The 15,913-nt window shown below is 50.0% G+C and overlaps 1 protein-coding gene and 1 pseudogene across 1 annotated transcript; one reads left to right on the top strand and one right to left on the bottom strand.

The window, feature by feature from the left end:
• On the bottom strand, positions 2,122 to 3,159 carry LOC102188625 (annotated as a pseudogene).
• Positions 4,847 to 15,273, top strand: C19H17orf47 (chromosome 19 C17orf47 homolog). The gene is made up of 3 exons (XM_013971785.1): positions 4,847 to 6,410; positions 7,055 to 7,155; positions 15,160 to 15,273. The coding sequence occupies exons 1-3, from the start codon at positions 4,847 to 4,849 to the stop codon at positions 15,271 to 15,273; spliced, it is 1,779 nt and encodes a 592-aa protein (XP_013827239.1).

Below are 15,913 nucleotides of genomic sequence, written 5' to 3'. Positions count from 1 at the left end.
ACTGGCAACAAAAGAAAAAATAGCCATGTTGGACTTAATGAAAACGTAAAATTTCACTGTCCACAGAGCAAAGGGGCAAGCCATAGAAGGGAAAATCCAAGATACCAGTGCAAAAGTTACAATGTCATTACGATCTAGTCTCAGCAACCACTTATCACCATTTCTGTTATATTCTACCAGTCACACAGGGAAAGCCCTGGTTCAGAACGGGGAGGGGCTGCTGTAAAAAAGCATGAATGCTGGGAGGTGAGGATCCCTGGAACCATCTCAGAGACTGGCTGTCCCAGAACCACTTAACCAAGTGGCCATCCCTGAGCTCACTACATGTCTTCATTCAAAATAAAAGGGTATACTATAGCGTTTACACCTGTCATCGCCTTTTATCTTCATACTGCCAGTAGGGAGAGCAAGAGAAGTGGGGGTCACCCTCAAAAAACCCTTCTGTGTCTCAGGCTAATAGAAGCAAACATTTTGTGATGAGGAAAGTGTCAAGATTCTGTGTTGTATCTTGCAACATTTTTGCTAAAATCACCCTTTATCCTCACTTGTACCTAAATTGAACACCGAAAGGAAAATATTTATTTCTCCAACATTAAGAAAATGCAAAAAATTGTTCAAACAACCAAGCTGATTTTGGTAAGATCAGAAAAGTGGTAGCACACAATGTTACATGTTGATAGGGAAATTCAAATTCTAAACGTGCAAAGAGAAGTATAATCTCCCTAGACAAACAAGTAAACCATCATATTTAAAGTAAAATTTCATGAGAAAGCTTTATTCAAGTCAACCAGTCTCAATTTTATGATATGACAAGATATCAAAGTAAGCATAATCAATAAGCTATCTTCACTTCAATCTGGTTTACCCTTAGTGGCCTCAAGATGGCTGACTTGTAAATACCCTTACACTTCTATCCTTTTCTATAAAACAAGATATATAATGGCTAACCAAGCATTTTATATATATAACGTATTTGGGGCTTCCCTGATAGCTCAGTTGGTAGGGAGTCTGCCTGCAATGCAGGAGACCCTGGTTCAATTCCTGGATCGGGAAGATCCCCTGGAGGAGGGACAAGCTACCTACTCCAGTTTTCTTGGGTTCCCTTGTGGCTCAGCTGGTAAATAATCTGTGTGCAATGCAGGAGACTTGTGTTTGATCCCTGGGTTGGGAAGATCCCCTGGAGAAGGGAAAGGGTAACCGCTCCAGTATTCTGGCCTGGAGAATTCCAAGGACTATATAGTCCATGGGGTTGGACACGACTGAGCAACTTTCACTTCACTTCAAAAGTATTTTATTTGGTATCTAAAGAGAAAATACAAAGGACAGTAATATCAAAAGAAAAAGAATTAAGAAGCGATAATAATACACATCTGCCTTTGTCTCTTCATTAAGAATAAATGGGGAAATTGTAAGGCAAAATTCTTTAGAAATTTCTAATTCTGTGACTTCCACACCAGTTGCAGAAGTGTATGTGTACCCATGGAACTCTGCTTGATGTTATGTGGCAGCCTGGAAGGGAGGGAAGTTTGGGGGAGAATGGATACATGCACATGTGTGGCTAAATCCCTTTGCTGTCCACCTGAAACTATCACAACATTGTTCATCAGCTATACCCCAACACAAAATGTTTAAAAAAAGTGTATGTATATCAAAATGGAGAACTTGACTGATTGAATACATCTGGACTGGTAAGCTCTTGATAGGGTTCATAAAATGAGTTTGGGAATTGTATACAGCTGGATTTTTTGGAGAACCTTTTACTTCAACAGTTCTTGAGACTCACCATATTTTTCTCTTTCCTGAGCTGTTTCATTGTTAAGCAGTCCAATCAGCTTCTCCTCTTTTGCTCTTTTTTCCATGTTGCATAGGACTCAGCACTTCTCTCACTGTGGACTTTTTTCCATTAACCTATTTTGCATTTGATTAACTTGCTTTGGGCAGCCTTTCATGAATCAATTTTTTGACTGTTTAGAGTATGCAGTTACACCCTCTCCTCTAGTGGAAAAATTCCAGTGACCTTAAAGGTGTTCATTCCACTTGGGTTCAGAATTTTCTTGAGCACTGATAGTTTGGCTTTTCCTCATATTCATCATATGGTGAGTTATGAGTATATGCCAAGTACTAGGCTATTTCACCTGTTCCTTTGTGAGCATCCAAGCTGATAAACTCTTAAGTCCCATTATGGCCTTTATTAGGATTTTCCAGATACTGTTTGTGGTTCTCAGTGGGACAATACCTGTAGGAAAAGCCATAATCTGTAAGATAAACCTTATCTGGATTTCTGTAACCCAGAAGTAGAGTCACTGCTTTTGTATCACCGTGAGCATATTCATTTTCATGTATATTTTCCAGTACATCCAACATTTGGATACCTAGCTGCAAGACAGTTGCCTTTTTTAAAGTACCATTTTAGTCTGAGATCTTCTATGAGTCCACTTCCCCTGGAGGAGGGCATGGCTACCCACTCCAGTATTCTTGCCTGGAGAATCCCATGGACAGAGGAGCCTGGGGGGCTATAGTCCATAGGGTTGTAAAGAGTCGGACACGACTGAGTGACTAAGCACAGAGCACAGTCTTTCCATTACCATAAATCTGTAACTTCTTCCCTTGAATTCTGTAATACTAGATCTGTAAAACAGAGGAATTCCTAAATAAGGATGTAGTTTGGGTTCTATCCACCTTTTGATAGTATTTTTGAGGGAGCTCTTTGAAAAAAATTTAAATTCTGATAATAGCCATTTTCTTGATATTCTGCTTTTATTATGTATATCCAGTCTTTATCTGGTTTACTTGTGCATACATGCTCAGTCGCTTCGATTGTGTCTGACTCTTTGAGACCCTATGGACCATAGCCTGCCAGGCTCCTCTGTCCATGGGATTCTCCAGGCAAGAATACTGGAGTGGGTTGCCGTGCCCTCCTCCAGGGGCTTTTCCCAAGCCAGGGATCAAACTGATGTCTCCTGCATTGCAGGTGGATTCTTTACACACTGAGCCACCTGGGAAGCCCAGTTTTTTTTGTGGGAAAAGCTAAATATATCAAACCAAATTCCCCAGAGCCAGTCATCTTGCTCAGTACCCATTGTTCTCCTTCTATGTCATACAGAACCTTGCCTTTTGGAAGTGGAACAGGCGTTTGTATCTCCCATTTCTTGGTGGCATCACTTCAACCACGGAAGCAGGCACCGGGGCAGAGCGTGGTGTCTCACTCCGGTGGAGCTCCTCCCTGAGTCGGGCACAGGCAGACAGCAGGGACCAGAAGTGAGAGAAGGACCTGGGACTCAGGAGCGAGAGAAGGCCAAGCAGTCCCTTGGGTCCCGACTGCCAGGGGCCTGGCAGGCTTGAGGACCAGAATTTTATATTCTTGAGACCTGTGTGACTAGCTCAAAGTTTCTCAATCTATTGAGATACCTGATATGTAAAAACGTTTTTTTGTTTGGGGAATTCCCTGGTGGTCCAGTGATTAGGATTTGGTGCTTTCAATGCCACTGCCTGGGTTCAATCCCTTAGATCCTGCAAGACCCACAGCATGGAAAAAAAATTTTTTTTTTAAATTTTGACTTTATGTCTCTAATCATTTCTGAATATAAAGATCCAGAAACTGTGATCCTAAACATCCAATAACTGTCATGACCCTTCAGAGTCAACAGTGAAATGCTGGATACCATGGGGTCTGTCTCAGAGAGGGAGAGAGAGAACCAGCATGTGAAAGGGAGAGAAAGATGACTGTGTTTCTCTCTCATCCAAAATGATCATCCAAGGACTTCCCTGGTGACTAAGAATCCACCTGCCAGTGGAGGGGACACGAGTTTGAGCCCTGTTCCAGGAAGGTCCCACATGCCGTAGAGCAGCTGAGCCCATGCACCGCAACTACTGAAGACTGCGCTCCCCAACAAGAGAAGCCACCACAGTGAGCGTAGCCACAAGTCACTGCAGCTAGAGAAAGCCCACAGGTAGCAGCGAAGGCTCAGGGCCACCAGAAATAAGTATGAATGAATAAATGGTCATCCAAGGTGGAAAGTCCTTCTTCAAATGAAGAAAGGACTGGAGTCTAGCTGATCAGGATAGCTGAGAGGAAGGGCTTGTGAGAAAGTACCATTTATTGTGTGACATCCATCTACCAAGCAGTGGTTTCTGGATGAAGAAGCCAAGTCTCAGGCGAGTCAAGTAACGTGTCCAAGGTACACAAATAGCCATTTGTGATTGAAACCAATGACTGACTCCTACAATCCTACACGCACTCCTGGGCCAAGAACGTGTGAGAAGTTATGATTTGAGCAACCTGGATTTTCACCTCATGGCCAACCAAACCACCCACAAAATCTGTAGGAAGGTGGGATTCTATTTTGTGACTTATATTCAGTGCAGCTCCAAACCAAATTGGGACAGTTTTGTACCTTGCATCTTATTAAAATTGGGGCTAACGCAGTAGGATTGATTTGAGGAGCCCTGCCTTAGTAGGATATTCAAACTGGTTCCTTCTCTCTGGATGAGTCTCTGAGAGTTCCTAGAACCTGGGGAGAGTAAGGGAGGATCTAGAGCCTTCCTTCTACACCAGGAAATCTGGTTTTGCTAAGAACTTGGTCAAAGCTTTGGTGGTGTCAACACGAAAGACAATCCACAGTTGCTGTTTCTGCTTGATAGTCTGAAGAACTGTGTCTGTATGCCAGAATATTTAATAGGAGGCTCCTTCCTTTATGACATCACCAGGCAGGTAGCTAAGGGGACTAGTAGAGACACTTGGAGAACAACAGCCACTTTTGTGGGAGTGCAAGAACAGCAGCTTTTAAAACTGAGGATAAATATTCAGGCTTTGTTAGGACCCTGAATACAAGCCAGCCGGTAAAATATGGGCTCTACGCAAAGAGGCACAACATATCATGTGGTCAAGACAAATAAAACTGGGTCCAGGGTAGCAGTTTCAACACAGAAAGGGGCCGAGGTTGCTAGCATGACCCCTCAGCGGGGACAGGGGTACCTTGTCTCCTCAAACCAGCGGAGTGGCCCAGGCTCCACGATGCCGATAGGCCATCGAAGATCAGAAGCTGGGCACACCACTGCTGTCCATTTATCATCGGACTACTTTCGCTCTAGCTCCCCTCAGTCAGGGCCCGGCCACTCTGGAGCACCCAACCCTCGAACCGAGACCCGACCCAGAACTGATGCATCCCGCCGGGCCTCTCCTCCTCGAAAGCTGACTCAGGGCGAGTCGACGCTCTACACCGGTCAGATGCAGCGGAATGTCAGTCCGTCCAGAGAGGAAGCAACTAGAAGAGGGGTTGAGATCAGGCCAGGGCGTGACATCAGTAATCGTTTCTCGTTAATTCCAGAGACCAAATCTTCTCGCCGGTTGAGTTTTGTCGACCAGAAGGATGACTTCTTACTCGTAGAAGACGAGCCACCCTCCAAGGTCCAATACCCACAAGGGGTCAGAGTTCCCCGGAGGCCTTTGATTTGCCCAAAGGATGAAGCAGTCCAAACTGAGCCCATTCTAAAGAGTGTGACTGCTGGGGATATCAGATCTCCAAGGAGACCCCCTAGCCCAGAACGTGGCGGCAACCGCATCTATCCAGACTCTCGGTCAACCCAGAGAAGAATTCCTGGGCCAGAATCTGAAATGGGCCGTCAGAACTCAATTTATGCAGAACCTAAGGCCTTGCGTAGAAGTGTGAACTTGGAATCATCCCTCACACTCTCTGTCCTTAAAGATTTGAACAGTGGACACAAGGCTTCTATGCGCCCTGAGCCTGAGCCTGGCCACAGGCCCTCTGTGTACAACGAAATCAAGGTCTCCCCAAAGGTTTTAATACCATCAGAAGTGGAGCCCAGCATGAAGCCCTCAACACGCGGAGAGAGTGAGGGTGGCCGCAGGGTCACCATCTCCCGCGGGGCACAGTTAGCTTCCTGCAGAACGTCTGAGAGCCCCTGCAAATCCTCTGTCTTTGTCACTCTGGAGCCCGAATATAAGCAATATACTACAAAACCCTCAGACAGTATCTACGAGTTCCCACGACCCACACTTAGGCCTCCAGAGCCCTCTTCTAGAAAGCACTCTGACCATGTAGAGCTGGAACTGACCCCTCGGCCCTTGCCCCCTCGGTGCTTACCAAGATATGGGCCAGACTCCACATGGTGGGCCTTACTCAGCCCTGAAGATGAAATGCCCAACAGGCAGCTGACAACACCTGATTTCGAGCCCAAGTCCCCTCCTCCCCCAGACCCTTCACTGCCTTTTTTTGAAATGGAAACCAGCCCTTTCTGTGAGGATCTGATGTTCCAGAGAGAGAAGGCAAGTCCATCACCACTATCATCACCAAAGGAGTCTCCGAGCCAGTCACCATTGAGGGAAGTGCCACAGGCCCCCAAGCACACCTCCAGACATCCCACTCAAAGGTTTAGTGTTTTCTTCATGGGTATGTTCAGAAGCAGACTGCCCAGGTACAGCCCCGATTTAGTGAGGTGGGACGCTGGGGTGGGAGAAAGTCCCCCCTCCTCTTTCTGGGCCTCAGAGCTGCCCTTCCGCCAGTGCCAAAACTAAACCCATCCTTGAGCCCATTGCTCCCTTCCTTCCCCACCAGCTTCTCTGAGCTCCAAGCTAATGACGCTGATGACGATGCTTGGGCCGGCGTCAGGCATTGACTCTTCCAGGCAACGCTGCTTAACCTTTCAATGGAAGGTAGTAGAGAGTGGTCTGCAGGGTGGGAAGCTAATTCCCAGGGACAGAGACTGAGGAACTGAGCTGGGTGAGGGCTGGTAAAGAGAATAAAGGTCCTCAGGTAAATATTCTGGCAACCAAGTGGAGAAGGTGGGGCGTAAATGAGCTGGGACTTAGGCTTCCGAGAGGGGGCACGAGGGAGGGTGGGGAGAATGGGGGTCAGCAGAGCGGGAACACGGCATTTGGTCTTAGGTCGGAGGAGCTTCTTGGGGAGAGCGCCAAGGGCTGAGGGCAGCTTTGGGTGGAGAAAAGTAGAGCTAGGAAGGGAGCCGTGAAGTAGTGAGGGGCAGGGGGCGCATCCCACAGAGAGAGAAAAAAAGCAACAATCTCTGTTACTTTCAGATGTCTCTGAGGAAATGTACAATCGTGTCTTCTGGTGGCTAAAAGGTCTGTGCTTTTCCCTCCCATGGGTCCGCTCTTGGGGGCTGGGGGCAGGAGGACAGGTGGGAGGGCGGCCTCTGAATCCCAGAGCTAGGTCTGTGAGCACGGTGCCTGCCTGCCGGGGCTCTGACCCCAGAGGCAGAGGAGCTCTTTACCTTGCCTAAAATCCTACCGTTAGAGTCATTCCTTTGGGACTTGGAATCTCTTATCATTTTCAAGAGTCTCCTTTTGATAGGAAGTAGTCACGTTGGGAATGGAGAATGATGTAAGCCCATGGCCTTTCAGACAAGCTGGTCTTAACCTATCGTGTGATTAAAAAGCAAATGTCAAAAGCTCCACTAACAGAAACTGCCTGATCACGGTCTTACTCAGGACTAACTCCAAACTAATGCAGCTTGAGGGGTCTCCTCGTGTGCGTCTCTGCTTCCTCAGAACCCTCCTCAAGACCCCCACCCCAGGACCAGGGAAGTACTTATTGGCTGTGGGCGAAGCAGGATCTCCAGGGATGTCTAGGCAAAAGCCTTTAAGAACATCAGTGGGTCTTCAGCCAGCTGGAGAACCCCCAGGAGCTGAGCCCACCCCCTATTCATTTTGTGCTCTTGACCTCTCTGGTGGGAGGGAAGGCCGGGGTCAATCTTAATACAGAGTGTCTTAGTGCCAAGGAATTCCTGCTTCAAGTGTTGTGGACAACACACTCCAGCCTGCGAGCGTGAGGGAGGCCAGGGCTCTGGATGAAGACATTTCTAGAGAGGGGAGAGCCCTGGGATGCAGTCCCAGTCCCCACCGGCAGCTCTGCCCTCAGAGGGAGCAAAGCTCCACAAAGGAGAGGTTTTTAGAATAAGGACTTGAGCTATATTACTGGGTGTGAGCCCTGGTCTCTCTATTTTCTGACTGTGACCTTGGGTAAGTCATTTTACCTTTCCAGTCATTAGTTCCCCCATCTATTATTGGCTTCCTTTGAAGGTTCTTGCAAGGACTTGCTAAGCTATTACATGTAAAGCATAGTGATCACTGTGCCTGGAAACACATGCTAGCTGTTTTTATTTGGGCCACTTTGGACTAGGAAGGAATTTGGGCCAGGTTATGCCCAAGTCCACTGGACGTCTTTAGTAAAATTCTCTTTTTCCCCTCCTGTTGGCACTCTCTGAATTCCATTTGCTGCCCCCTGGGAATGCCTGGCTTCTACTCTCTCCATTATGACAGATGAGGAGGTAAGAACGCCCCTGGGAAGTTACTTCTAGTCTTCCTGTGCTCCCCCTGATCCAAGTCCCCCCTCTCACCCTTTCATGGAAGCAGATATGAAAGGAGACAGACAGAGGTGCTCCCTGTGGTTGGGCAGGTTGTGCTCTGCACGTGGGTACCTGGCAGAGAGGCAGGGGCTGAAATCCAGCCTGTGTTCCACTTGCCAACCTGGGCACCTATGGGGTGGCATCTCCAGAGAGACATTCACACGAAGGCACCAGAGCTTGCTGCAACCCTGGAGAGAAAGAGTAGAGACTTTTGGCAAATGACAAATCCTACCACGTTCTTTGTGGGAAGACTGGGGAGCCATAGGTTGGATCCATCCCCACTTGGCTGTCCCCTCTCTGGCCTAGGGCTCTCCACAAAGGGGCTGCTTTTCTGGGTTACACACTATTTGAGTCCTTAACTTGGAAAGGGACAAGGTGATCTCTGCTCTCGGCAGCCCCGTGTCCTGAATTTGGCAAAGAGTGTCCTGATTTCACAGCCGTGTTGTTCCTCTAAGTACTTTCATCCTTCTAGACCCATGTTTGATAAGATAGTCCAAGCTCTCTTGCCTTTATTCTTTCTCTTGCCTTATCTCTCCCTTATCCGAAGCCCAGCATGGCCTGTAATGGATCCCGTTCGTGGACTAGGCCAGGATGGACAGTTGACTGCAGATGGAGAACAAATGAGATGTGTGTGTATATAAAATTGCGGGGCAGAACAGCCTGAACTCCGATAACGGCACGGCTGCAGGGGAGGTGCCAGGAATGGGGCTGCCACCCCCTCTGCCATGCTGCTTATCTGGCCCTCTACCCTGAGCTCAGCTCTGGGTGGGAGCGGCTTCTTTTAGATTATCTCCATGCAAGACAGTACTCCTTCTCTCTCTCCTACCTTTCTCCCTCCCTTCCTTCCATCAGCAATTTTTATCAGAAGCTTAGCGCTCTGCTAGGCACTGTTGGGGAAACCGTCGAAGCCACACAACACACACGTTCTTTGGCTGACTGTCTGGATGGGGAGATGAGACATGGACAGGAAATATTTCAGCAACAATACAAAATCATCTGTGCTCAAATGTCCAAAGAAATGCAACAGCCTGAGGAAGTGCTCTTGGGGGGTCTTAGGTGAGAGGGAGTCAGCAGGGAATTCGGGGGGAGAGGTGGTCAGGTTACCCACTCTTTCCCATAGCCAGGGTTCAGAGAGCTTAACAGCCAGCCTCTTGATCCCTCCTTGATGCAAATCTATACCTCTGAGAAGGGGTTATGTTTCCCCTTATTCTGGATAGGATGCTTCTGACAGAGCAAGTCCCTCCCTGTCTGTCTCCACCCTCACCCTCTTCTTTGTGCATCTTGTTTTAGTTTAGGAAGTCAAAAGCCTTGGCAGCACGATGGCTCCTTCCCAAAATAGCTCTTATCCTGTCTCCATAATTGCAGCTCTACAGCCCTGCTCAGCAGCAGAGCTGTCCCCAGAAGCCAGCAAGAGAAGGCTTTCCGGCCGGCATCAGGGCCTGCCGGTCTTCTCCGGACTCTGGAAGAGGGTGACACGGAGGTGGGCCTGATACTCTCCTCGCAGGACACGCATGACCGAGGCCGGCCTCAGACTGTCCCCCAGCGGCGTGGTCCTGGGGTGGAGACTCTGGGGAGCTGGTGTCCTCCGGCCCCTCTCCTTCAGAAGCCGGGCGGACTGTGGAGTCTGTTCCAGATTCCGCTCCCGGCAGGAAGTCTCTGGTGGCCCCACCACGGCGCCGAGCTCGTGGACGGCAGCCTGTTGTTGAGCTTCATGAACCCTCCAGGGTCCATAGCTGGGGACAGAGCGTGATTCCGCCTATCTCTGTCTCTCCATGTCAGTCTCCTCCCAGGAAGTCCCTCAAAGCTTTTATCTAAGGAGCAGGACAGACGGATGCTTCTCATCCTTGGATCGGGACTTTAGGGATAGAGACTTTTCTTCCTGGAGGAGGTTATGCTGGACTAAGAGAAACATTCCTGAGGGTTTTTTTTTTTTTGTATCAGCACTAGCAGCAGCTCAACAGGAAGGTCCTGAGGGTGCCTCTGGGGTCAGTGGGGGCTGTCTTCTCACACAACCCTGGGGGAATTCCCTGGAATAAAGCAGTTCTTGTTGGGAGAGGCTGCCCTGGTCCCAAGAGCCTGTGTCCTTGAGGCAGCTAACTGACTTGCCCTTGGATGTCCCTTCTCAGGCTGTCAGGGGATAAGGGGGTTTACTCCCTGCCACATCCATCCGTCAGGCGAGGAATCAACTCTGGAAAACAGGCCAGGAACCAGAGGAGGCTGTTTCAGGGTTCCCTACGGTAGACTTAAGTATCTTTAGGGAGCCGTGTCATTTGGCCTTGGGGATGGGATGGCTAGCCTCCCATCGGCTCTGGAGCCGCAAGGAAGCTTTGCTCAGGTAGAGCGGCACAGGAGGCTCTGTGTTCCCCGGGGGCGTTAGCGGAATCCTCTGGAAGGAGCCCCAGAACCATCTTTTTGCTCGCCTCATTTTCTCTTGCTGGGTACAGAGGCTCAGAGTTGAGAGGAAAGGGAGTTGTTGAGAGGATAGAGCAGAGCTGCTGAAAATGGGGCAGGACACCTTGGGAGGCTTTTTATGGCAGCCTGACCCTCACCACCCCGCTGCTTTTCCTGTCAGATGTTACCCTGTTCATTGCAGCTACCACGGGCAGCCAAATCGAGAGCAGGGTGGGAGGGTGGTGACCTCCGGCCCAGACTCGCTATTCTGGGGACAGGCTAGGTTGACCAACTCCCAGGGTTTGCCCTGGCCGTTCCTGACTTTCACACTGAAAGTGCTGCATCCTGGGAGGTCCCTGAGTGCTGAGCAAACCTGGACAGTGGGTCGCCCTAGGACAGGTGGTGTGGCACCTCAGTGAGCGCCTCTGGCAGCACAGGGCAGGGGGGTGGTGCTCCACCTCCTGTGGGAGACGCAGGCAGATCACTTCCTCTGCCTACAAAGTGAGGGCAGGAAGATGCTCTGCCTTCTTCCCCAGCTTGATGGCAAAGCCCTTTCGTTTTTACAGTTCCGCCCAGAATGAGCACACATAGGGAAAAATCTGCTGCATCCATTTTGGACTTGCTAGTGCCTTTCCAGAGCTACTTGGTTCCCTGCCTGGAACCCGTCTCCAACATCACACATTTCTCTTGGAATGTTTTGGTGGTGTTTGAAATGGTGGGTTTTTCAAGGAAGATGAGAGGCAGTGGAGCCCAGCTGACTAGGGAGCTTCGCTTCAGATGCCCACTTGGATGCGGAAGCAAGTCAGTAATGCAGAAGCCATCTGACAGCTGTTCAGCCAGAGGAAGGCTGCCCTGAGCGGCAGAAGTGACCATGCCCCTTCCCCGCCTCTGCTCAGCTGCCTTTGGCCCAGCTGCTGTCGGTGGGGGAGAAGCAAGAGACAGCTGCCCCTTGGGGGCTGAGGGCAGCCTAGAAGAGGGGGACAGGATGGAGGCAGTTCTTGAGGGGCATGCTGACTCCTACCCTGGGCGGGGGCGCTGGGCCAACCAAAGCCCTTTCTTCGGCACACCTACCGCTGGCAAAATCATCTCACTCCCAGGATCTCAGCAGTGGCTGTTTTGGGGAACTCAGTTCAGTAAGTCTGAAACCAAGACCTGTTCTCTAGAGATAGAGTGTTGGCTAACTGGAGAAGCTGACTCTGCAGTTGGTGGCAGTGTGGTCATTCCAGTGTCACTTGAAGGCTTTTCTCCCATCCCTCTACACCCATTACACAAGCACGCGCCTAATTCTTTGGAGCGAAGGCATTTGAAATAGTCACAGTTGACAGTTGCTGGTGTGGTGTTGATAATTTTGGTGTTAGCTGAGATAGTAGCCACCATTCATTTTAGTGATTCTCCCAACACTACGTGTGTTGTCTTAGTAACTCTTCATAGCAAACTTAGGTAGACTTTCTCTCCCTGTTTCAGAGATGAGGACACCAAAGCTCAGAGCTTGCTCAGTCTCTGGGGAGCATCTTGCCTCAAGGGTTATGTGGTATATAACCCCTTTTTCTGTAGTCACATATTCCTGGAAGATAACTGGTGATATTTCAGCAGCACCTTTACATATCAAGAACTGTGAGAGCAAAGGTTGTAGTAGGGGTAAGATCTGTGTCTCTGCATTTGAACCAAGAGGCTGGGAGGTGGGTGTGAGCTGGGAAACTGCCAGATTAAAGGGCAGGCTACGGGTCAGCAAAGCCCAGAGCCTTGGGGCTTGTCTGTCTCCAAAATCAGAGTGGAAACTAATCAGTGGATCCTCTCAGTCCATCCATATTGATCAGACATCTCTTGGGGGCAGAGGCCTGGTCACCTAGACAAACATCACATGACATATGCTGAGTGGAAATGAGTAGAGGTTAAAATAGAAAACATTCTCCCGTCCTTGAGGGGCTTGTGGTTGACCTGGAGAGAAAAGCATACAGATGGGTCTCTTGAAAGGAACTGAATATCAAAGGACAAAGTCCAGGGCAATGAGTCAGCAAAGCTTCTAGCACGGAGGCACTTGGAGGGGAACGACCAGGAGGAGGCAGATTTTGGCTCGGTAATGAAGACCTTGGTAATTCACCACCCAAAGATTGAAGGGCAGTTGTTAAGAGTCAGTGAGGGTTTGACCAGGGAAGATATTTAAGCAGAGGCTGGAAGGTCAAGGGAAGGGGGCCTTAGAGGGTGTCAGACACACAGTGGGTAGCAGCATTAGGAGGCGTGTAGGTCCCTTCCACCCCTGGGCCTCCTATGCCCTGCCCTGCTCCACAGAGAATGTTGGAAGGGCTCTCTGGCTGGCTCCTGTCCCTTGCTGCAGCCATTCAGCAGGTGCCAGGAAACACCATGTTCCCTGACCTTGCCGCCTACATCTCACGCCTGTCCCAGGATCATGAAACACTGGGGAACAATGAGAGGAGGAGTGGGGCTCAGGGTGTTTTGGTTTCTTGCCTCTCTGTGCAGACCTTGATGTACAGACTGGCTAAGGTTTCCTTGAAAGATACAACCCAGAGATAGATAGACCTTCGGCTCCGCCAGGGCTCGCTGACTTAAATTATCACTGACTCAGCACCTCTGGGGCACGGGTACTATTAGCTCTTGCACCGCTTAAAGGAAACTGCTACCGAGAGACTAAAGTGGTCTTTGCTAGTCAGGCAGATCTGAAATCCTGATTTCTGGTGGTAATTACTCTTTAATCTTGGCTTTGAACCTGGGCCCTGCCTTGGCCCAAGTACAGCATCCCTGTTTGACATCTCTGGGCTGTACACCCTTCACCCAGGGTTGGGCAGCAAAGATCCAGTGGAGGCGGGGCTAGGAGGTTTCCATACAGACCACATTGGCCTGGCCTAAGTGGAAGGAGCCCAGGACAGCAGGCTGGTGCTGTTTTTGCAGATACAAGTTTCCCAGAAGAGTTACCCCCTGTGCGAGACAAGTGTCTAATCTCCAGACACTTGGTTTGAATACCTCACTCCAGCAGTATCCAAGAAATGTTACTCTAGTCAAGGACGTCAATGCCTGGTGGGATATTGGATTTCTTTTTCTTTTTTCCTGCCTGCATGGCTTGTGGGATCTCAGTTCCCCAACAGGGGTTGAACCCAGGCCCCAGCAGTGAAAGCATGGAATCCGAACCACTAGGCCGCCAGGGAACTCCTGGGATGTTGAATTTCAAGAGGGAGAGAGAGCCAGAGTCCCAAGAGCTGAGGGTACTGAGGCAAGGTTGGCCAGGCTACCTGCTGGCTGGGGGTGGTGCCGAGCGCTCAGTGGTCAGTGACTCATGTGAGGGCTGCTGTATCTCAGCCCTGCTTCCAAGTGTCCAACTCCACCTGTCCCGACATAGAACATGAGAGTTGGTGTTGAGGGTAGAACAGTCCTCTCTTTCAGAAACACAGGGAAGGGAAGGGAATTGCAGACATGGAGATAATTTTGGCAATTATCTCAGGGACTTATTCCCAGGCCAAGTTCTCACGGAGACTCCTGAATTTCAGCAGCGTGAGCGTGTGGAGTTGTGTAGGTAGAGTGACCCAAAGTCTGTCTTAGACTTTTAGTTTTGCCCAGCCCATGCCTCATGCTGGGCCTGTGACCATCAGGTCCCCAAGATTCTTGGCTTAGGGATGAGTTTCATGGTCCCCAGTCTCTCCTGGGGCTTCGCTTCCCTCCAAGCAAGCGGGCACCAACATGTCTCATGAAACGGGGCTCTTTGGGGTCTGGGCAGCCAGTACCAGAGCAAAGCCTGGGGTTCCAGCTGCAGCAGAGGATGAGCTGCTAGCTGAGTTGTGTCTGTGCTTGGACAGCAGCCAGAACTGGGGGGAGGAGGCACATTATGATTGTGAAAAACAAGGCTCTGTGACGGGGCCTGTCCTCCTCGATGTAGGCTTTCTCCTTTGGCCCCAGCACCCCCAGCCCAGGCCTCGAGGGCTGAAATACCCGAGAGGTTTCCTATGAGGAGTGTGGACATGAGAACTAGTGGCTGCAGCTAGATCCCAACAGAGGGGCTTTGTGCAGCCCGAATTTGACATTTGGGTCCAACGGCAGCAAGTGCTGCTGTTTCTGCAGACTTCCAAAAGACACTGGTTTCTCTCGAAAGGAACTCCTTTATGTGTTTGTTTTCCTGAGTAGAGCTTCATATCTCCTGATCTACCCTGGACCTTTTCCAGGAACCTGCTATATTGTCAGAGGTTGCCTCTCATTGGAGCCAATCTGCTGGTCTCTAGCTTAGTTTAATTCCCCCATTTTGAGGTATGGGAAGTGAGCCTAGAGAGGTGAAGTGAGGTTACCCAGATAAAAAGTTTTCTCTTTGACTTGCTGGCTCCTGAATGCCCTGACTTCTTTAAGGAATGACACCCCTTCTTTCCTCCCTTCCACCGCTGCCAGATATTTAATGGCAGCCCCATGTATTCCGAATCTGATCTCATCCGGGGTACCCAGCTGAGTTTGACGGATCCCAACCAAGACCACCAGGCCGTGGATCAGATCCAAAGAGTGTAGGCAGGCCTCTGGCACTCCTACCAATAGAGGGGGCCATGCGTGGCCTTGCTGCTGCTGCTGCTAAGTCGCTTCAGTCTTGTCGACCCTGTGCAACCCCAGAGATGGCAGCCCACCAGGCTCCCCCGTCCCTGGAATTTTCCAGGCAAGATCACTGGAGTGGGTTGCCATTTCCTTCTCCAATGCATGAAAGTGAAAAGTGAAAGTGAAGTCGCTCAGTCATGTCCAACTCTTCGCGACCCCATGGACTGCAGCCTACCAGGCTCCTCTGTCCATGGGATTTTCTAGGCAAGAGTACTGGAATGGGATGCCATGGCCTTAGTTTTGTCCAGAATGTACTGGGGCCTCTCAGTCTGTCCTGGAGGGGGACTCTTAGATGTCACAGAGGGGCATGCTTCTGGAAACTTCTACAGAAGCCTGACCAGCTCAGATCCGTATTAGCTCAGGAAATCCCCACCAACTCCCCGCCCCAAGCATCTACTTTCTCTGAGCTGCTGCTCACCCTCCTGCGCCACTAATGCTTCTAAAGCTGCTGGGGCATCTGTCTCCACAGCATCTCACCTGCTTGCCCAGCCTGGCCTCTCCTGAGGCCCCCTGCACCTTCCACAGCCCCAGGCAAGGCTTCACTGCCCAGAAAGGCCAT

Source organism: Capra hircus, chromosome 19 (assembly GCF_001704415.2).
Source record: "Capra hircus breed San Clemente chromosome 19, ASM170441v1, whole genome shotgun sequence".
NCBI classification, from domain to species: Eukaryota; Metazoa; Chordata; class Mammalia; order Artiodactyla; family Bovidae; genus Capra; species Capra hircus.
This window is presented reverse-complemented; position numbering and strand designations above follow the sequence as displayed.